Raw genomic sequence first — 23,132 nt, forward strand, 5'->3', positions numbered from 1 at the left:
AATATTGTTAATATGTAATATCTGTCGAGCTGTTACAATGTGCTACTTTTAATGAACATTTGACCAAATATGACATACTGTCCTTGAGAAAGTGGAAGATTAATACAATCCCTGATGCCAGCACTTAGCCCCATTCTCTGTTTTGCACGTTCATGCCGCGAGCATCACGATTCATTAGCGGTAGGGCTAATGAACACAGATTTTCCAGAGCCACATACAGTCCATTACTTGATGAACACAGCTCAATAAAGTGATCACATAAAGTGTATATTTGCACAACTTAATTTGACGCGTTTACCTCGGTTTGTGTTACATCTGTTCTTGTACAAAATTAATCTGTGACAAATGATGATGAATTAGCTTCTCAAAGGAGTGCCGCATTCGGGACTGGGCCTTTGTATCTATTGCCTGCGTGTGCTGGAACAGTCTGACTAAAACACGAAAACACTTCCATTCTCTAAGACCCGAGTGTGTGTGCACCTACCTGAGGCAAGGCCAGTAAGTAGGACAGAGCCAGCATCATGTCCCTGGGAAATGCATCGTTGGCCAGCTGCAGCAAAACTGGAGAGGATGGAGTAATGCAGAGAGGGAAGGAAGAAGAAACTTTAACTAAAGCACTGAGGATTAACAACCGAGCACAACTTCTCTACTGAAAAGAATAATCTCATGTTTGGTGAATACAGGGGTTGGTTTAGATGCAACACATGCCAGGGTAAAAATAGAAAGGGTGCAGAAGAAATTGAGGCTGGTCAATAAAAATCCACCCATTCTCTCGCAGGGGTACTGTTCTGTTAGCCTGATAAACCAGCCTAAATGGATTGGATGTCTAATTTAGTCTGGCACCGATCAATGGATACAACGGAACATTGTTGATGAGCACAACCCGTTGTCTTTCAAACCGCGTCTGTGCCTATAGGCCAACGCTCTGACCAATCAGCGCAACTGACTGTGACGTAGTAAGCGCGACAGAAAGCTTTGGTGGGAGGGGACTCTTCCAAAACTGATGCCAAGCACAGATTCTATAGGACAGATACGCCACTCACGGTGCATTTCCGGTTTCCAACGAGGCGATTTTGGTTGCAGTTCCACCCTCTTTCCACGTGGGGCGCCCAATTTTGGAGACCAGAATGAATGGAGTCCTATGGAGCTATACGCCCTTTCGTGCCCTTATCTCAAGATATAATTTTTTCTCTAGTAATTCGAATGTTGTTTTCGAAAGAGGGTGTTTAGAAAATACCCATGGCTGAGTTTTAGATTTTTAGAGCCACTCATTTGCTTAAAAAAAGGATTTGAAGTGTATATGACGTCATACATAGCTGGTCGACCAGCTGTCATTAGCACAATGCTAGCGCGTTGTGGACAACAAGAAGCCAACCAGTAAGAAATCAAAGGGATATATGTACTCGTTCAGTTGATTTTTTACTTGAAACCCATGTTGAGCTCTCAGAAACTACATTCAAATCTGAGCGCTCTTGAGGAGACTTAGGTGAAACTGACCATTTGTAGCATCTAGCTCCATTGGGCCCCATTCATTCTGGTCTCCACCGACGCTCCCAGTGGAATTCTGGTGGAACTGCAGCCAAAAAGCCGGTACAATGGGGCTTAATAGAGAGTGGCAAGGCTGTTCGTTATAATGGCTGTGTGCCAAGGCTGAATCAAACGAGCACTGTTCCATTGCCGCCGCCATCTTTCTTGTTGTGCTTTCGCTTGTCTATGTTCGCTTCCACTGCCCAACGTCGCACTGCTCTGTCGTCACTCCCTCAGAACCCTCTGGCCCGCCCGCGTTGATTCAAAACACATCTCTGCGTTGTGATTGGTTTAGTTGCCATCTGCCAGATTCAGGGCAGTATTTTCAAAATGACAAGTGGATCGAGGCCAGACCCAACCGCAGGCAAAACATTTTGCCGTCCAGCAGTTGGCGCTGGTTTTCCAGGCTACTGTTCTGTGCCTGCAAGCATGTTTGCAAAGAACCGTCTGAGATTTTCTTTCAAAGATTAAGTACACGCATACTTTTGATAAGTGTTCTTCGAATAAGTCCGAAATCTAAAGTTTAACCGCTTGAATCTCAAATGAGGCTTCAACAGCCAAGACAGAAGGAAGAGTTTGATGATGACAAAAATTCATTCATGAACGATCAATCGAGCAAAACAACCATATTTGGAAAAAGTTTCTCACTGCAACACACGGCTGTGTGTATTAACTTTATATATACTGTACGTTTACATCCATACATATATTCATAAGTCAGTTCATTCTTGTACCAGTAGACTCGTGCTGATCACTTAGACAAACAACAGACATTCATTACCCTCTTAAGTATTTATGAGCAAAAATTGAAAACAAATCGTTTCTATGGGACATTTGTTATGATGGTAAATTCAGTCTGTAATGGTTTTCAGTGCCTGACAGAGCAAATAAATAATCTGAAAAACTTCCAGTACACATTTTTCATTGTTTGCAACCTTTTAAAAAGGCCAAACAATGGTCTGATTATTTGAGAAAAAGAGATCAATCAGTGATGAAAAGGACCTCAGACACAGACACAAATCAAACCGTATAACTGCCACAACAAAATTAACTAATGCAGACCTTTATAATACATTAGTGCTACCAAGTCAATTTCCAAAGAAGGTTTTCTTGTGCTCTTCATTCTTCATTATTGCAGCTTCAAATCACCATGTGCAATTGGTGTGCTGCGGCTGTGTGTGGCTCTTAACTTTACAGAGCCTGGCATTGTGAAATTCAAATACACATCAACCTGTCAGGCTAATGGGATTTGTCCACAAAGAGCTTTGGGCACAAGGAGGGACTTCTCCCAAACTCTCAAATTCTCAAATAACAGGATTCACAAACACACAAGTGAACTTGTACCATTACAACCGAATACATGTAGGTTTACTAGATGAACCCCAACAGCTCTGAGCACACAGAAGCACTTAATTAATCACCCACAAACTAACTCACACACTCAGGAAACAGTGGGAGGGAGCAGAGAGAAACAGACACGATCACTTTGTACTCTCAAACCCACAGAGAGCAGAAGCCGGTGTTGGTGATAAGAGCAGCAGATAAAATGATACAGACAGAAAAAAGGAGAGCATGGACACTGGCAGAGAGACAGAGGCGGGAGCAAAGGAAGACGTTCACTGCAGAACAAAATGCACGCTAATATGCATATGCACACACACACACCAGGCGGCCAGTACCTGACATGTTCAGTTCTTGTGTGCATTTGTGAGCAGGGGTGGAGTGACTTTAAAGAGCCATAACAGCTCTCTTAAGCAGTGGGCCCACCCTCCTCCTTTACTCGCTTTTCTCTCCCCCTCCTCTCCTGCCCCCCGGGTTTCAATGAGCTACACCTCAGAATGAGCTGATTACACGCCTCTCTAAAGTTACTGATACCATCGGGACAGGAATTACCAGAGGGGTAAACACACACGCGCGCGCACACAGAGCAGATAACCCTGACTTTAAAGCGTACAATATTTCTGCTTGAGAGGGAGATAGAGTGGAAAAGTGATAAAGAGAGACCTCTCAGAAGAGAGGGTGGAAGAGATGGGGTGAGTGTGTGTGTGCGCGCATCCACAAACACACACACACTCCTACTCCTGTGTCAGCTAAATCGGGCACATTGTTAGCTGGATGGTGCGACACTGACTTATTACTATTTCACCTGTGCAGGCAGTGTGAAAAACAACCGATTATGACCTGGTCAAATTGCAGCCAATGGCAGGGCTCCGTGCTGCTCGCGAGTGCGGTTCGGAGTAACGTGTGTGTCTCTGCCTCTCTTCACATCAAGTGCTTGCGTCTGCACCACGCACAGCTCAATCTTTTTGAGTCACTTTCCACTTGCATCATCATTAATTACCTCCACCTTATCAGGGCCAGGTGCGAAATCAATGTATTTATTTTCTTAAAGGCCATCTCTTAGTTTGTTTTTGCGGACAGCCGGCGCAGAGGGCCAACACGGCAGTCATTAATCGAAGCTTGTTATCAGACGCGATGCCATCAAGGCCGCCTTTTCTTCTTTCTCCACACGTCGCACTCCGCAAGCGGCTCCATAGGGAAGGTGACTTTTAGGAAGGGAGATATTCACTTGAACGACAGCGACGTCATGAGAAAGCGTGGTTTCGGTGAGCAGTGTGTGCGAGAATGTGTTTACATGTGTTTGAAGGAGATATGTGCATGCATACTGAAGCACTGGCACTCTTTGGCCAAAGTCTGGGCCTTGCATTTCCACACGTTTTATTTTTGTAGTGGCATTGATTTCGGCGAGCAGCTGTGATCCATCATGCAGCGTGGCCTTGATGTTTTGACTTGAGGCAATCTCTCCGGTATAACTGCAGTGATGCGCCATTATTTACTGGTGCTGTGGGCTGCGTGAGGATACATTAATTAATCAATGAGGCTATTCTTCCCATGTTGTGTCCTAAAGTCCACCATACATGGGCTCCCTAGCTAAGATGAATGAGGAAAGGAGGGGGTAGGGTATAGGGAAGGTGGCCAACCACATCGCACTCTGGGAAAATACCACAACTTTTACGACGGAGCACTGAAAAACGGCTCAAGTTAAACAAGACTTAGGTTTTTTTTGGCTTGTGGTGTTTGGAGCAGACCAAGACTCAGATACATCTTTAAAATAAAGACAATTTGGCACTAAGGAACAAACTCTGTAGCACACTAAAGCTTGAGGGCCAAAACAATCTAGGAATACATCAGAAACTATTGAAATAAATTGCACAAGCTTGTGAAAATAAGATGGATATTCAGGGCATGGTATTTCTAAATAATCTAGCACCAACCAAAATGCAAACAATCTATATCTCATATAGGTCTTAACTGACACTGATAAGCTGGGAAGTGTTTTTCTTCAAACCAAAAAGGTTCGACTGCTTCGCTTACACAAATCGCTCATCTGAGCCTGCACGCAGATCTAAAACATGAAACTGCGAAAATCTTTAAACATCCATTCAAATCAGATAACCCTGAAAACGTTAAAAGACGATAAAAAGAAAGCCTCGTTTTGTGGAATTTCACAAAAAAAAAAAAAAGAATGATATACAAGTAAAATATGAGGACACAGATGGCTGAAAGATGCAGACAGTACAGTCTGTTCCTGGTATTTCTACTACACCACAATCTAATAAACTCTAAGAACAACAACGTGTAAAAACACTACGGAATTTATTGTGCTGCCAACGTCTGTGTGGAAAATTATGCCGTAAAATAAATAAACTCCAAAGAAGAAACCAAAGGTTTGAATTATCCAGGAGGGATTTAGCCTGATCCAAATGTTGATCTTGATGTTACACGGAGAGTGAATGACTGTAAAAAGGTACTTTTTGTTGTCCTGTACCAAATTCCATGTATTTACACATGCAAACAGGACCCAAACCTCTCTGGAGCTGGTGTTTGTTGAGTTCATTTTGGGATACTGTGGGAACATCGAGCTGTAACATGGTAGACTGAGAGGGAGAGGCCGATACCATCTTAAAATATAAACAACTCTTAAAGGATAACTGCGGTATTTTCAACATTAAGCCTCTTTTCTGAGTCGTCTGCAATGTTTTAGAACCCCCCTCACCGCTTTTTTGATGTTTACTGCTGTCTCCAGTATTTGCCTAATTTTGATTCATCTCAACCTGTTTCAGAATGGCAAGTCATGTGCATGTCCAAAAAGGTCTGTAAAAGCACCATAAACGTCCGTTTTCAAAATCATCAACTCACCGGAGTGGTTACTGGGGTGCACTGGTAATCCATCTCAAATTTCGTTGCGAAAAGTTGCTTCTGTCGTGTTTTATTTGGCAGCTCGTTCATGCTCGAACTATTTTCTTAGCCACCTCACAGCCGTGGATAAACTTCCGCTCAGCAGTTGAATCTGACTTGCTATACTCCACACTACTTGATGGCGCCATTGATGGCGATTGTTCATTGTCCTTCGGCACGTAATCGGAGTAATATCAACGAACATCCAGTCTTCAATAGAACTCAGTGGGATTTACAAAATGTCAAATAAAACACGACAGAAGCAACTTTTCGCAACGAAATTTGATACGGATTACCAGTGCACACCAGTAACCACTCCGGTGAGTTGATGATTTTGAAAACGGACGTTTATGGTGCTTTTACGGACCTTTTTGGACATGCACATGACTTGCCATACTGAAGCAGGTTGAGATGAATCAAAATTAGGCAAATACCGGAGACAGCAGTAAACATCAAAAAAGCGGTGAGGGGGGTTCTAAAACATTGCAGACGACTCAGAAAAGAGGCTTAATGTTGAAAATACCGCAGTTATCCTTTAAGGTCACTCATAGGGTAGATAAAAAAAAAATTAAAAAGTTATCCAAGTTATGGATCTTATATCACATTTCTGCCCAAATATCCCTGTAAATGCTTCACTCTGCAACTTAAAATATACCAAGAAAAACATGTGAGTTTGGGGTATTTTATGACTAAGTCTGTAAACCTAGTATCCAATTAAAGGAACCAAACTGAAGGTGTAATTATGAGCTTCTCTAACTCAATATTAGTTTCATGGCCATTTCATGCAGAAAGCCAGGTAAAGCCAGAAGGGTTAACATCATTTCTCCTGCCACTGGATGTGATATGCATGTCAACCATTCCTGCAGGCTTACCCTCTGTAGCAGGAAACAGGGTTTTTCCTTCAGTTTTGGCCTCAGCCAGTTTCCCTGTCCTCAGCAAAACCTCAGCAAAGTTTTCCTGAGGCATTTCTTTGTAGAATGAGTACACATCTTGACTCTAAAAGACAGAATGGAGAAGAGAGTGAGAGAGAGAGAGAGAGAGAGAGCGAGAGAGCGAGAGAGAGAGAGAGATATAAAGTACAAATCATTATAGCAAGGAAATCCTGGCTGGAGGAGGAGCAGATCAGGAAAAACACACGGAGATGTGATTAAGATGAAGGAGCATTTTCATTCTCATGGAGTCTGACAGATGAGAGATGGAGTAAACAAATGCACTTCAGAGCTAAACAAAGCTTTTCAACAACAGGGCCTTATGATAGCTTTATAGGATTATTGTACGCCGAGTTATTTCTCAAGTGTCTGAGCAGTGAACAATGAAGTTTTCCCTCTTGCTGGCCTCAAAGGTATCGCTTAAACACTCAGTGTTTCCTGTCCATCTTTCAAGCTCTCCATTCATCTTTCTGTCTTGGTGTATTTGTCTCTCTTTCTCTCTCAATCAGCCTCTTCTGCCTCCCTCCTTCCTTCTCTGCAACTAGTAAGGTTTAAAAAAAAAAAAAAACTGATCCAATTGATCAGCCTGCTCATAGACAGATGGACGTGGGGAGCAATTATTGTTAGATGGATGATGGAAGATGGCTCAACGCTCGAGATGAAGTGAAGGAAGGGATTTGGAAAGGCCTATTAAAATGTCATGAGCGGAGATGTATCGGCCTTCTCCGTTTTCCCCTCGTGTCCACTCTTTAAGCTATCCATATGATTTGTGTCTCTGGGTAAAAAGCAAAGTCTTAGCCCGGGGCGACCATTTTCTACATATAAAGGTCAATCTACTTCTTTTTTACTTTTGCCCTTCAATACTCCCATAACTCCTTCTGTCAACATTCTTTTCTTATAGATGTTCTGATATTCACCCGTTCTCCTCCATTTAACACAAGCAGTGTGTGTTCTTTTATTTTATTCTTTTTTTTTTTTAAACCATCATGGATTGTGTGCTTGGAATTATCCTTCCTTTCCTGTGATATTAGTTCTTCCAAAGTGCTTTTGGGCTTAAAAAAATACTTGAAATCAATATTCATTATGTCTAACCGCTGTTTTTGAAGGAATTTATAAGTCGAGGGGGAAAAATCTAATTAAGTGCCTTAAGTCGAGAGCCTACTCAGGCGGCTTTGCTGCAATTTGAGGAGATGGCCAGAGGTAAAAAATAATGAGCCATGACACATACTGGTCTGAAGCCACTCACCGGGTTTACATAAGGTTCCTCAATGAGTTCCTGATAAAAGGGGCTACAGCCTTGACGCTCCAGGTTGGAGTTCTCACAGGCGCCTTCCTGGCTAGTGGCTCCTGCGTCTTGACCCTGAGGAGCCATCAAAACATCATTAAACTTTCACAACATGCCCACAGCTCAGTCATCTTACAACGTCCCACAGCTCCCATCCACTCAATTTTTCTCTCTTTAGAAACTCGTGACCAAGAGAGCCCTGCCTTCAATAGCTGCAGACAGAGACAGCATCATTCTCCACCCCCATGACCACCCTAGCCAGTCCAGCTGCTGGTAACCACCAGATACTGAAATATTCAGGAGAGTCGATAAATTATGCAAGAGATGAGCTCTTGATTAGCTTTTTTGGATGAAGCCTTTAAAGTGTCTGCGAGCATCGGTGTGAAAGATGCTCTCTGTGTCTCTTCATGTGCATGCAAACACAGTCAAAAACATGCAGACTGCGCAACCTATGAGTAGAACATGAAGTACACAGTTCCATACCGTGTGCTTTGATATGGCTGCCGCAAGATCATGCGCCGTTTATTTACCCATTACAAAGAAAGTCACGTGTTCAAGTGTTCTTACAGGCAGAGGCCGGAGGTAGCTGAGCGATTCCTTCCACCAACGGTGGTCACTGACTGCACTCAGCACAGCTTTTGTGGTCAGTCCTGTCGTAGTCAGCACCTCCATTGTCTTAGCTGTAGTCCTGTGCAGCAGGTCGCCCGCTGCCACCACAGAGGAGCCCATGGTTGATGTGGAGGCCTGGGCCTAAGTCGTGAAAAGATGGACAAAAAATATGAACACCCATGTCTGGATTGTTAAAATGTCTATATCGCAGAAGTCACTGGGCTTTACAAGTCGTAAGGTTTCAGACTTTTGCCTTGCATCAAATGAAAAGGCGACATCAAAGCCTCACTGCAGTTGCTTTGTTACATTAGACCAAATAATACACTTTGAGTTGAGGGCTTTTGTCCCTGGATGTAGTATTATGGGATTTGTTTTTTTTATTTTTATTTTTTTTCTTAAAGTACAGAAGAGGAAAGGCACATCAGAAAGTGCTGGGCTCTATGTGTTTGCCAGTTTCTTTCAGTAAAACGGAGTCCTTTTATTGGAGACATTGAGTGCTCTCACACAGAAATTGTCCCAAACTTATACAAGTAAATGGAAGTTTGAGAATTATTCATTAACAAATAAGCATTTCTGTGGTTTCTTTTACTCCAATAACTCACACTGTACAACACCATGACATATTTTATATACCAATTGTTTCCTTAACCCTATAAGTACAACCGTTGCTTTCTCAATATGTTCTATTGTAACTTGCTGCTCTCAGGCAGAAACAGGTGAAAGGACCAGTCCAGAACCAATACCCGATGGTCAAATGGAGCTACAATTAATTTAGCTGAGCTTAAAACATTAACAGCTGGAGCCGGTGAAAACTGCTATTCTAGCTCTGTCCAACAGTACTAAAACTCAGCAATGAGCACCAAAGCCTGCCACTCTCTCGGCTCGATGCAACAACTTCCTGGACTCTCCGCTTGCTGCCTGTACATGGCTCCTAAGTTGAGAGGCAACGTCTCATAAATAAACTAAAAAGCTAAGCTAGGCTAACCAGCTTTTGGCTATGAGGTCAAACCTACTTCACACGTCACAGCGGGGTTGATTTTCTCAGACAACTCTCCACCGGAGGGTAAATATGCATTTCTCAGTTTCAAGCCATAGCTAAAGTAGAGGAGCATACTGCTGATATTTTATTCAGCCATTTTGAGAATGATGACCAATAAAACCAATAAAGACCCCTTTCTCACAACCTAATGGTGTTTTAGAATCTCTCTCACACCCACAATTGCACCGCATGCAACGCTGGTTACTGCTCAGCTGAAAAAGGATTCTACAGCCACAGTTTGTGGGCATGTGCGCTGGGTCCAAATCATTTAGCGCCTTTCATCAATACTTTATTTAGCAGGGAACTGAGGGTTGGAGAATTAAAAGAATAAAATACACACGCGCACAGGCAGACACATAAATGCAAATCAAGAGTGTGCACACGCATCAAGAGGGATTAGATATACACAAGTGAGCAGTAGGAACATCAATGCAACAATAAAATGACAACAGATAGATTCAAATGACTTCCCATCCATACACAAAGGGGATTCAATGCAAGTCATGAAACATTAACACCCACTCAAGTCATCATAAAGCTGGCAGTGCCGAAGAGCAGAAGGGGCATAAATTAACCAAGGGAACTGAGCAACCTTAACACTAGATTTACACCTCATCAAATATGGAGCAGCAGGAAAACACACAAACTGAACAACAAGGCCAGACACACACCCACGTGGGAATAGTCAAGCAAACAACTCAGACTAAGATCACGTAAAGCAAGGACATCACAGTACAGAAAACAAACAAATTGATATTTATGGATGGATTTTTGAAATTGACACAAACCTTCAGAGAGTCAGTCTTACTGACCTGCCGCGCAGTCTCGCTAATGCCGGGCTCCATTTGATAGTTAACAGCCTGGTACAACACCTGCAGAAAAGACAAAAAGAGAAGAGATATTACATAAGCTGGTTTACTGCTAATGTATATACTGGCTGGTGTACCAGCAGGTAGGAGAACCGCATAATGGCATCAGTTTCAGTGGGAAATGGCATAAATATGAAGTATGAAAAAAGATAACTGTAGAAGAGTAAATAAGTATGCTCATCAGAGGTTCAACAAAAATGAAAATATTTCTGTACAATGATACAACGTGGATTAATAAGTCCTTTTTTACAAATACACAATGGCCCTCATTTATCAAGCCGTCGTAGAAAGCATCGTTGATATGAGCGGAGAACTCGTCGTACGCAGAGGCTCAAGTGAGATTTACAGAACATGCGTACCACACCAATCCCATCGTAAGACCGAGCGGCTGTTGATAAATCCGGCGGCTGAAATCCATCGTAATGATCCTAACCACGCCTTCTACAAAAGGCTGCACCTCTAGAATTTGCGACATGGAAAGACGAAAGCCGGCAAGGGGGGGGGGGGGAGCTCCGATCCAGGTTTGGATTTGAGTGCCTTGGAGGAGAGGGTGGCTGGCCTGATCGGAGCTACGTCTTTAATTAATTTAATTTGCGTTTATGTTTATATTTATGTTGAAGTCAAATAAAACATGGGCCTTCTTTGAAGTGATAAGTCTGTAATTTTAACCAAGGGATTTGTTGCGACTCATGAGGCACGCACTAGTGACGCTGCTGTTTATGTATGCTATTGCAGTCACCGCAAGTCAAAATGGAAAAGTGCGTACACTGCTTCAGACTTGTCGTGGCGATTTCATCTTTCCTGCGCTCACGATGGATTTGATAAATGCCAACCTTTGCGCAGAAAAGAACGTACACACGACCTACGCATGTTTTTCGTCTTACGCAAGTTTGATAAATGAGGGCCACTGTGTGTATCTAATCAATCTCATTAGATACAAGCATACCACTGAAGTGTGGTTCTACTGAAAGATAAAAAGAAGAAAGATGAGACAATCGCACACTTCTGGAGGAGTTTGTGTCATTGTCAAAGTCTTCCATCAATACACTCCATTATTGCAAATGCACAGGGTGTACCTCATAACAGTATCTTAATTTAGGTGTTAAACTTATCGAGGGGCAGTGTGAGCTTAAGCATATTACCCAAGGGCACTTCAATATGTGAAGATGGAAGTTGGGCATCAATTCACCAACTTTCCCACTGAAGGATGATCATCATACCACTCTTTTCTCCCTGCTCTGCAATCACACTGATTAGAAGATATGGGGTAATGCGGAGTTCAGTGTCTTGCCAAAGGACACTTTGAAATAATGGAGGGGCTAGGGAGCACTGACCGTCTGGTTGGAAGTCAACAACTCTACCCACTGAGCCACTAAGGGCTGCACTAAGGATGCAAACCGCAGATAACTCTCAAAAGCAAAAATGCCAGATAAGACTCAACAAGAAAACATCTACAAAGAAGCCTGCCCATCTCTGGAGCAAGATTCTCCAGACAGCTGACACCGAGATTAACTTCTCGCAGGATGATCGGAAGAAAAGATAATAGAGACAAAAAATAAGGGTTCATGAACTAAAACACATCACATCATTTGTCAAACATTTGCAGAGAATGGCATGAGAATGAATGGTTGTCAGTAGAAGTAACTCACCGGCATGTATTGATGCGAGAGCTGAATCAAGTAAAAGCACGAGTTCTGCACAGATGTGCACACTCTGCTCAGATTCAGCAACCAAACAATTTTTAAGGATAAAAAAAAAATAAATAAAAAGAGACATTTCCCTGACCTCGACCTCACTGAGCTTGTTTTTTGTTTTTTACTTACTTACAGAGGACAGCACTGAAGGCAGAAAGACACACAAACAAGTGACAGTGGGAGTTGCATTAAACAATTCTGTCAAAGCGAATCTCAAGGTTGGAAACATCATTTGGGCGACATACTTTGGCTCCAGACTTCAGCCAGTCACTGACTGCAAATGACTTTCATCCAAGTATTAACAATAATCCCTCTTCTAATAGTGTGAAGGAAATAAAAAAGGGCTGAAGTGCTTGATTGGTTAATGCCAAATTTTGCTAAACCCCTTGGAATTAAAGATGAGCACTACACTTAAAAAATTGATGGCATAATTTCACATTTCCTGTTACTAGTTTCCAGAGGAAAAATGAGAAAAACTGTGTCATTTGCATGAGAGAGTTTGAATGCCAATACTGCCAATATATCTGCAATTATTTCTCATGGGCTGTGGTTAAGTTACAATTAAAAAAAAAAAAAAAAACAGAATCTGGAAAAACTAATAACACACAAAGTTATACTTCCAATGTATGTAACCACTTAGAGTGCAGGTTGGGAAAACTAAGGGAACTGAACTCATAACACTCAGAAACAGAGAGCATTAAGAGAAACTCGTTGTTAGAAACAGGAAACCTGAAACTTAGATGAAGATCAAATTACATTTTCAAATGAATGAATGCAGAAATCCTGGTCATTTAAGCAGGTTCACAGGTATATTCTTACAACTACACTTAAGGACCAATTTATAGTCGCCTTTTACTGAGTACCAGACGTTGCTTGTTCAATGCTGGTTTTATTTCTGGTTTGCCTGTTTTGTGAATGTTAATGTCCAAAATTAGGCAATTTATTCCTGAGCTGCTATCTCACACTCTTCTGAAAGCAGACTGTCGAAGCAGCTGTTGAAAGGTTTACCGTTTCAGTTACAATCATGAAGACATCTAGCAGAACCTGTTCAAGATTTAACTCGCAAATCTCACCTTCATTCTGTTGATTTTGAATTGCTAGAGCTATTTTTATGCCAGCCTAAGAGCTCAGCCTCCACGATGTTTAAGAAAAAAATACCACTGGCACAACATGTTTGAAGCAACTTAATATGAAACACAGACAATCACTCAGAGCCATTTTATAAAAAGCCTTATAGGTCTAACCTGCGTTTGCAGGTCACTGGAGGCAGCCAGGAGGCCGTGGATGCTGTCAGGAGGACAGTGCGTGAGAGAGAAGGCTAACAGCTCTTGTCGTGCCTCAAGGTCTCCATAACCCTCGCACTGACCGAGCAGACTGCACACCTCCCACGCCAGACTGTAACCTGGGGAAAGAACAGATGGAAGAAAACAAGAAGAGCAGTACAGTCAAGTGAGGTCAGACATGAGAAGTAAGCAGAAAAGGGTTTGAAATCAAAGTGTTCCTCCAGCTTTAATCTAACCTGAAACCATTCAGATATCAGTCAACACATATAAGCACACAAAGCCGAGTACACACATACCAGAGTATCCACAACTAACATACAAAGCATATACAGCGATGTGAGAACACAACAAAGCACAACCTTCTCTGCCCCAGGGATATCAATACATACTTGAGTCTAAAACAAATTTCACTTTGACAAAAACATCAGGCTGAAACACAGAAGTAACTGTGTTATATTTGCTCCAGCTTCATCACATTCTGACACCAACACGCCGCCTTGACTTGATTCCTACAAAAGATGAAATTATTCCCTGTGTTCAAAGACGAAGACTGCTGCTCATCTGAAGCTACTTCCTTTCTCTCTTCTTTCTCATGCGTTTCACAGAATATAGAGATGACGCAATGAAATCGTTTGATTTCTAATTTTTTTAGTGTCATTTCAGTATCGTGAAAATATGTCACATGATATAAAATTACTGGAATGACCACCGTACATCCCCTCATAGAGGGCAACGTCTAGACTTGGTTATTTTTTGTGGACGAGTCCAAAAATTCCACATTACGCTGCGATCCAAATCATATCGCACATGAAACCGATGGCGTCCTTTGAGGTTACTTTTATTTGTCCTCTTCAATCAATGTAGTGCATTTCAAAATGTAACCATCATTCCAATCAAAAAACTTCTAATTAACAAGAGATTTCCATGTTTAGAGAGGAAAACAAAATGCATCGTTTCAAATTACTATCCAGAGTGTAACTTGAAAAGCTTTGATACGACAAAATGAAAATAAATACGTTGTGCAATAATAAACTAGAATTTTAAATATTAACCAGCAACACCGTCTGTTGTTATATGAGCCGTGAATCATTTAAGAAGCGCCTCATCGATGTGGAGTTTGACGGCCTCATTCGAAAGGAAAGAAGCTGCACTGAGAGCTGCTCTTTTGAAGTAAACTGCCTCCAAACCTCACAAGTGTTTAGGCCGAGGGGTGATGGGGGCCAAACTGCCATTTCTTTCTTGTTTTTTATCCTCGCAACAATCAAAGGTTTGCACATTGTAGGGATGCAGAATATTGGACTTCCAAAGTAAAGAGGAGACATTTTCCAACTTATTTTGGATGATTGCTGTTGTAGTCTCCAATATATGCACTTTTTTTTTCTTCCAATTTCAGTGCACACAACATTCTCTTTTGACACTGCTAGAATTAATGCATTGTCATGCTGACTATTGTCGGGAAGGCCAGCAGACAGTTACAAACATTAAATACAATGCTCTTCAAATGCACTCACTCACTGGGCGAAATAACAAAACTACTTCAATGTGTATGCAAATCATGCCGTATCTATAGCAATGTGACATGTTCAAAAACAACTTCATTGTGCATCTCTGCTGCATTGTTTTGTATTAAAATAACTTAATTCAGGAGAGTGTGATTATTCTTTTTATACAGTGACAGTAAAACAGCTCCACATAGCTTGCAGAGGTAATTTTGATACACTCAAGATCCTTAAAGGGACCCGCCACATCTTTTCATAACATCCAGATCATCCCCGACTCCATCCATTCAGAGCATCATATGTAGCACATCAACTATTGTTTGATGAAACAGTATGAGAACTTGCTTTCATGCCTTTCTGAGCCCATTGGTAACGTTTCTCTGTGCAACTCGACTTGGGGAGGGTCAGAACAGCCCAAATCTAACAGACTGACGCACTGAGAAGTTCTTTTTCTCCCAAAACTCCAAAGTTTCAAACAATTGCTTTGCTACTCATCAGTAACTTTTTAAAAGCTGCCCTTTTCATATCATTTATTTGTCTCAGTGACACGTTCCTCAATAAATTTGTCTGAGTTTTGAATAACAACTCAACGATTTTGCAAAATGTCAGTGGCTGCTGTTAGTCTTCCATGTCGTTGCACTTTTTCATTATTCTTTTTTCATATCGGAAAGCTCTTTGCTCCTCATCTCACCGCAACAGAACTACAATTAGCCTGATAAAATGGATCCCCCTTCTTTATGAAGAGTTCTGCTTCAAGATCACTTGGCAAACTAAACGACGCCATTTGTGATAACAGTTAATGAGAAAACGGGTAAGAACACTGTGTGAAAAATTAAATGTTTACTTAATATTCTTGAATAATAATTAGGAGCGCAGTGTGGTTTCTCTGCAGCCTTAGCTGAACTTTGTCGTTCTCATCAGGTGTCTTGTTGTGCACTGGTTCGCAGTTTTCTATAGTACAAACCTGCAGCCATGAGGTCCTGACAGTGGATGTAAGAGGCCTTGAAGTCCAGACACTGGAGCGCTTGCTCCGCCAGCAGGGTCAGAACTTGGCCTTTTCGCGTGGCCTCATCACCTCCTGGGATTCAAACACACATATATTAATTTAAACTGGCACAGTGATATCCAGCACACAGAAATGAAAGTCTTTTGAAAATGTTTTTGTTCGTTCTTGAGAAAAGGGAATATGACACAGATAAACAGCGATTTAACAATGCTGCTTATGATAGAAAACAGATGTATTGATAAATCTTTTCATGAATCTTCATCTGGCTGTGCTAAAACAGGCATGAGGCTGGAGCACAAGGCAAGGCAAAGCATCTTTATTTATATAGCGCATTTCATACCACAGGCAACTCAATGTGCTTTACATAAAGGCAAGGCATTTAAAAGAACAGCATAAAGCAGCAATTTAAAGAGAAAAAAAAATAGAATGAAAATTAAAAACACAGTTAAAAGCAATCAAAGAAGAGGGGAAAAAGAAAGATAAACTCAACCATAAGCACACCGAAAGAGAAATGTTTTTAACCTGGATTTAAAAGTGCTTACAGTTGGGGCTGATTTCAGTTCTGCTGGTAGTTTGTTCCAGTTGTGTGCAGCATAACAGCTAAAAGCTGCTTCACCGTGTCCAGTTTGAACTCTGGGCTCCACTATCTGACTTGAGTCAGTAGATCTCAGAGCTCTACTGGGTTTATACTCTGCTAGCATGTCATTCATGTATTCTGGACCTAAACCGTTCCGTGATTTGTAGACGAGTAGCAGAACTTTAAAATCTATTCTGTATCTGACCGGGAGCCAATGTAAAGACTTGAGAACTGGGGTGATGTGATCTGATCTCTTTGTTCTGGTTAAAACTCGGGCTGCAGCGTTCTGAATGAGCTGCAGCTGTTTGAGACTCTTTTGGGGGAGTCCAGTCAGAAGACCGTTACAGTCAAGTCTGTTGGAGATGAAAGCATGAATCAGCTTCTCTCGATCTGTTTGGGACATGAAACCCTTAATTCTGGATAAGTTCTTAAGTTGATAAAAGGCTGATTTGGTGACTGATTTGATATGATTGTTGAAGGTCAGGTCTGAGTCTATCAGCACGCCGAGGTTCCGGACTTGGTCTTTAGTTTCTGGAGACAGTGACTCATGATGTTCACTGACAGCAAACCTCTTCTCTTTGTTGCCAAACACAATGACCTCAGTTTTTTCTTGATTTAACTGAAGGAAATTTTGGTTCATCCACTTTTTGACTTGCTCCAAGCAGTCGCACAATGACTATAGGACTGCAGTCATCTGGAGACAGTGCGAGATATATCTGTGTGTCATCTGCATAGCTGTGGTAGTTGACTTTAGAGTTCTTCAGAATTTGACCCAGAGGCAGCATGTATAGAGTGAACAGAAGGGGTCCAAGAACTGACCCCTGAGGAACTCCACATCATAGCCACTCGATCAGATTGATTACTTCCAATAGTCACAAAATAACTCCGCTCCTCCAAGTAGGACCTGAACCATTCTAGGACTGTCCCGCTGAGTCCTGCCCAGGTTTCCAACCTGTTCAGCAGTATACTGTGATCCACAGTGTCAAATGCAGCACTGAGATCCAACAGGACCAGAACTGACAATTTGCCTGAGTCAGTGTTCAACCTTATGTCATTTAGCACTTTAATAAGAGCCGATTCTGTACTGTGGTGAGGTCGGAAGCCTGACTGAAATTTGTCAAGGAGTCCACTGGAGTTCAAGAAGTTACTGAGTTGATTAAAAACCACTTTCTCAACAATCTTGGCTATAAAAGGAAAATTTGAGATGGGTCTGTAGTTGGTTAAAATGGAAGCATCCAATGTTCTCTTTTTTTAGGAGTGGCTTGTTAGCAGCTACTTTTAAGGGTTTAGGAAACGTGCCTGATTGAAGTGAGCAGTTTATTATTTGCTGCAAATCTGTTTGGACAGAGCTTACAATAGTTTTAAAGAAGTCAGATGGCATTGTGTCTAGACAGGATGTCGATGGTTTAAGATGCTGGTCTGTTTCCTCTATGGTTTTTTGGTCAACTGTATTGAATTCTGACATAGTTGATTGATTCCTAGGTGGTTTTAAAGGGGAACTCCGGGGCATTTGAAGCGCGTTTCCATTGCTAGAGGTTGTCAAATACTGATAGTAGGACACAGAGAGGTGCGTATCTGCGCTCCCTGTGTGGAGATCGCTCTGTCCGCACAGCATGTCATGCGAGGCTAATACGTGGTGGCTAAGGGGCAAGCGCTAACCCTTCCACGTAAAACAACAACTTGCACACTGCAGAAACGTCACACCACTTTATAACCCATCCGACAATAAAGTCACAAGCCTTACCATCAAAACCATATGCATGGTTCTCACATTACTGGCATGGGGACGTTACAAAACAACTTTATAAACAGCATGTAACTCACCGGCTGGTTGTAGGCTCGCGCATGTGAAAGCCCAAAAGAGTCGATGGAGAATAATCCCATATACAAAACAATTATATTCTCTAGAAAAACTGTGTTCAAGTATTTAAAACATTACAAGAATATTACTGGGCATGTATTGTTGTAATGTTTTAAATACTTGAACGCAGTTTTTCTAGAGAATATAATTGTTTTGTATATGGGATTATTCTCCATCGACTCTTTTGGGCTTTCACATGCGCGAGCGTACAACTAACCGGTGTGTTACATGCTGTTTATAAAGTTGTTTTGTAACGTCCCCATGCCAGTGATGTGAGAACCATGCATATGGTTTTGATGGTAAGGCTTGTGACTTTATTGTCGGATGGTTTATAAAGTGGTGTGACGTTTCTGCAGTGTGCAAGTTGTTGTTTTACGTGGAAGGGTTAGCGCTTGCCCCTTAGCCACCACGTATTAGCCTCGCATGACATGCTGTGCGGACAGAGCGATCTCCACACAGGGAGCGCAGATACGCACCTCTCTGTGTCCTACTATCACTATTTGACAACCTCTAGCAATGGAAACACGCTTCAAATGCCCCGGAGTTCCCCTTTAAGGATTGCGTCATTTTATTATTTTGCTGATTTATGTTGATATTTAGCCTTTTTCATTGAAAAAACAAGCAAATTAATTGCATTTTTCTGTGGAACAGTTCTGAAACTATCTGTTTTGGGGGGGGGTTGTCAGCTTATCAACCATAGCAAACAGAGCACAAGTGCTGTTGATGTTGTTATTAATCATTTCAGATAAGTGTTGCTGTCTAGCCCGGAGTAACCCGTGGTTAAAATTACAAAGACTTTGTTTGTAGAGGTCATGGTGAATTTGAAGTTTAGTTTTTTTCCATTTACGCTCTGCTTTCCTGCATTCTGTTTTCAAGGCCTTTACCATCATAGTGTTCCTCCATGGTGTTCGCTTTCTGCTCTAGATCATCTTATTTTTAACAGGTGCAACAGTATCCATGACATTTGAGATTTTCAAGTTAAAGTTATCTAAGAGTTTATCAACTGTCTCTGCACTCGCAGTTGATGACATAGCTATATGTCACAAGGATGTCCATACATATTAGCTGCATCACACCTAGGGTTCGAGACTACATATCAATCCCCATCAACAATAAATTTGGTTATTGTCATGTTTGTTCACCTCAAAGAGGTAGTATGAAAAATTTAAATACTGCCGTCTCGCTAAAAGGGGATACATGAAAACTTAAATCTTAGAATTTGTGGGAATTGAATGGGGGCAGTATTAACATTCATGCGGTGGCTCAGGACAACCTTTGATCTCTGTAGAAGCTCAGTAAACAAAAGGGAGAGGACAGAACGATCAAACGAGGCATGGGCAGAAACGCAGCTTCTGAACAAACTTGCTCACTCAGGATCAAAGAACAGATACTGAGATGAAGAAATGCGATGCGTCGGTTTGGTCTGTAGTTGCTTTTGTGTGTGTGTGTGTGTGTGTGTGTGTGTGTGTTTGTGTGCTTGGAGATTGACAGCTAGAAATGCAGTGTTTACTGAGAGGGGGTGATTGTCAAATATTTTCAGGGTGACTGGTGAAAGCATGTCTTCAAAAGCTGTCAAGACCTCAATATAAAGGAGGTTTGTGTGTGCGTGAGTGTGTGTGTGTGTGTGTGTGTGGCAGCAACCCATCTTTCTAAATTAAAACATTCCCTGGCATTTATTTTAAGCCGACCTAAATCAGACGTATTGGAAATCAGTTGAAATCTTTACCTGTCCCCGATGGCTCAATCAATACCGGAGATGAAAAGATGAGAAATGTCAGTAAAACAACAAAAAGAAAACACACACCTTAATAAGCTTTGACTACAACACAGTCACCTAAAAACTCCTAGTTGGATTGCTGCCACGACCTTTCGCATGTCAGGATAATTCAGAAAATTGAGAGTATCATAATAATCAATTTATTTGGACAAAAGTATTTTTTTCATACCTCTAGCTCATATAGTAAATGACTCAGAGCAGTTCTGTAAAGGCAGGAACCTAACCCCCGGGGTTTTTAACCGGTGTGCTGGTGATACTTGCATTAAAAATTCAACAGTAAGCCCCAGAGCTATGCACCCTTCAAAAGGCTCCCTCCTGCATTTATTTATTTAAAAAAAAAAAAAAATGTTTATTCCTCCTCTCATCTCCCTTTGCCTCCTTTTTTCTGAAACCACACATGGAGAGCGTCCCGCTGACAGAATGCGTGCGGCACAGACACAGAAATGTCACAAGGCCGGTTAGCAGGTCTCCTTTAGCTGGTGACAGGCCCCAGAGTGAGACGAGGGGCAAAATAAAGACATTGCAAGACAGACGCTGAAGAGTAAAGCTTGTGTTTTGGAGTGGAAGAACAATAAACGGGGAGACAGAAATGTTTATGCAACTTTAAGAAAAAAAGGATGGAGGGTGACATCCATCTTGTCTTGCCCTTGTTAAAGTGTTAAAGTGTACTTTTCAGCATAAAGATGGTGGGACACTGAAAGAGTCCTTGTGTTGACTTTAGTTTCCTCAAGGTAATCAAATCTACATGCAAAAATGCATCCAGCGAGGTTTCTCATTTTTCATTGGCTGAACTGATTGCATTACCGGTCGATGTGTTGCGGTGCATACGGTTCTGCAGCAAGTGGGAGATATGAGAGCTTAGATCAAACCGGAAGAAATTCAATTCAAAAGGAGGAAAGCCATTTCTGGAATCACGAGAAGAACCCCGATTTAAACACTGCTCCAGTGAAAAGGGTGTTAACACAGTAAAACTTAAAGAAAGTCAATATGAGATGAAATAGAGAAAGACAGGCGTAGAAGTGCGAAGAAGTTAAAGCTACCTTAATCTTGAAGAAATTAAATCTGTTTACTAAAACTACAGCAAATTAGGCGTGCTGGGAGCTCTTCTGACAAGGTTTATAGGTATGTTGCATCAAGAGCTGAGTCTTTCTTACGATATATATATATATATATATATATATATATATATATATATATATATATATACACACACACACCCAAATACTTGCCAAATTATTAAATGTAAATGCATCAAAGTGTGTTCTTTGGATTTTGATTAAGTCCCATTGTTCAGTCATAGTATCCAACTGGTGATTACAGCTCAGCAAAGAATGTTAAGTCGGTAATGGTCAAAGTCCATCACATTTTAAAATATAAACACGGGGTAAACAACGTTGAAGCAACTGAAAGTCCTGATTAAAAACGGTTATATTCAGATGAATGCTCCTGACCAGCCTAACCCAGCTTTCAAAGATGGAACAGTACTTTTATCTTGAAGATTTTCAAGCAGCATGATGAAATAAACAGAGCTTCAAAGAGTTTGCCAGGTAGTAGCAAAGCACAAGGTACAACGTAGTGCAACACTGAAATACAGAAAAAAGGTGCCAACTTCAGCTAACAGGAAGATTGACCGCATGGACGGACAGATAAGAATAGTCACAAGAATGATCACAAAATAATGCAGTCAAGTCAACTTATAGGTAGAAATGGACTGTCATCCCAAGGCAACTTCTTTCTTTACAAAGCGAAAATATCTGGCACCATGTGGCCTTGTACTGAATCCGTCTCCGACAATCAAAACAACATGATACTTGAGTGCAAAAAAAGGTTTGGAGAGCACTCAAAGTTAGGTTTATGCAAACTGAAATTTGCTTGCTGCTTCAGTCTATGATTATGTGCACTTCAGTACAGATTCTCCTCAAAGGCTACTGCACCTTTCATGAAGATTTATTTTCTTGTTGTGAGAGAACTGTCAAAACTTGCTGAAAGCGCCCATGCATGCATCCATCTACATACTGCCTCCAGAGAAGCCTTGTTTGTTTTAAATGTACTCAAACACATTTCAAGGTGTGCAAATTCACAAGAAAAGAGACGAGGAGAGGCTACAGGCGTGTGGTGGTGTGTGACCGTGCGTGTACCTGACACTCGGAGAAGTGAGGCCACATTGAGCAGAGTGGTGGACTGCTTGTAGGCTGTGGAGCAGTGGCCGATGCACTCTTCTATAAGAGACAGACGATCCGATAGCAGCCGCACTGGAGGGAAGACAAGAAAGGGAGATGGGAGGGGTGTCAGACTTGCTTGACTAATTACACCATTCAATCTGGAACAAGTACAGCCGATGATAAAGCGATAGGAAATTATGTAGAGTGAATGATGAAGCAGCTGCTGTCGTGATGTCATAACAAAGTGCAGTATAATTCACACCAGCACAGCCCAACTCAATATCATGCCAGCGATATCACAGTTAAAAATGTGCTTTATTTTTCAGAGAAAAAAAAAAAAAAAAGGGAAGAAATAATAATCATTATATTAGTGCTGTAAAGTTTAATCTAGCAATATATCACATACTCTGTCAATGTTTTAATACATCAATTAGTCATTTAGGTAATAAAACTTAAAAAGCATAACTGAACAGTTCAAATCTAGAGTGAATCTCATCTTGCATCCAATCACAGTTTGGGGGGGTGGGGGGGTGGGGGGGGGGGGGGGGGGGGGGGGGGTTGGCAGAGCCGCAACATCTTGAAAAACCACGAAAATGTTGAGAAGATTCAATTGAAAACAAGCCAAATATAATTTTCCAAAGCCGACGTGTCTTCTCATGTTGCCAGAACCGTGGTCGTCAGAAAGCTGGACTTGAACAATTCAAGTCAGGGAATTTGCAGCTGCCGAGGCGCAGAGGCATGAATCACAGGAGGTGCACAGATCCATCTGTCCATAG

At 41.6% G+C, this 23,132-nt stretch overlaps 1 protein-coding gene across 3 annotated transcripts in view; it reads right to left on the reverse strand.

The window, feature by feature from the left end:
- Window positions 1-23,132, reverse strand: part of nbas (NBAS subunit of NRZ tethering complex) — a 190,374-nt gene that overhangs the window by 97,112 nt on the left and 70,130 nt on the right. For 2 of the 3 annotated variants that reach the window (XM_075458548.1, XM_075458547.1), the window contains exons 33-40: window positions 22,333-22,446; window positions 15,938-16,051; window positions 13,436-13,593; window positions 10,417-10,500; window positions 8,548-8,730; window positions 7,942-8,055; window positions 6,639-6,762; window positions 485-561 (exon numbers count right to left, since the gene is read on the reverse strand). In XM_075458548.1, coding sequence (XP_075314663.1) covers window positions 485-561; window positions 6,639-6,762; window positions 7,942-8,055; window positions 8,548-8,730; window positions 10,417-10,500; window positions 13,436-13,593; window positions 15,938-16,051; window positions 22,333-22,446 — 968 coding nt within the window. The remainder of the gene's footprint in view (window positions 1-484; window positions 562-6,638; window positions 6,763-7,941; window positions 8,056-8,547; window positions 8,731-10,416; window positions 10,501-13,435; window positions 13,594-15,937; window positions 16,052-22,332; window positions 22,447-23,132) is intronic. The other variant, XM_075458549.1, reaches the window with a different exon arrangement.

This window comes from Odontesthes bonariensis, chromosome 24, assembly GCF_027942865.1.
Source record: "Odontesthes bonariensis isolate fOdoBon6 chromosome 24, fOdoBon6.hap1, whole genome shotgun sequence".
Lineage (NCBI taxonomy): Eukaryota > Metazoa > Chordata > Actinopteri > Atheriniformes > Atherinopsidae > Odontesthes > Odontesthes bonariensis.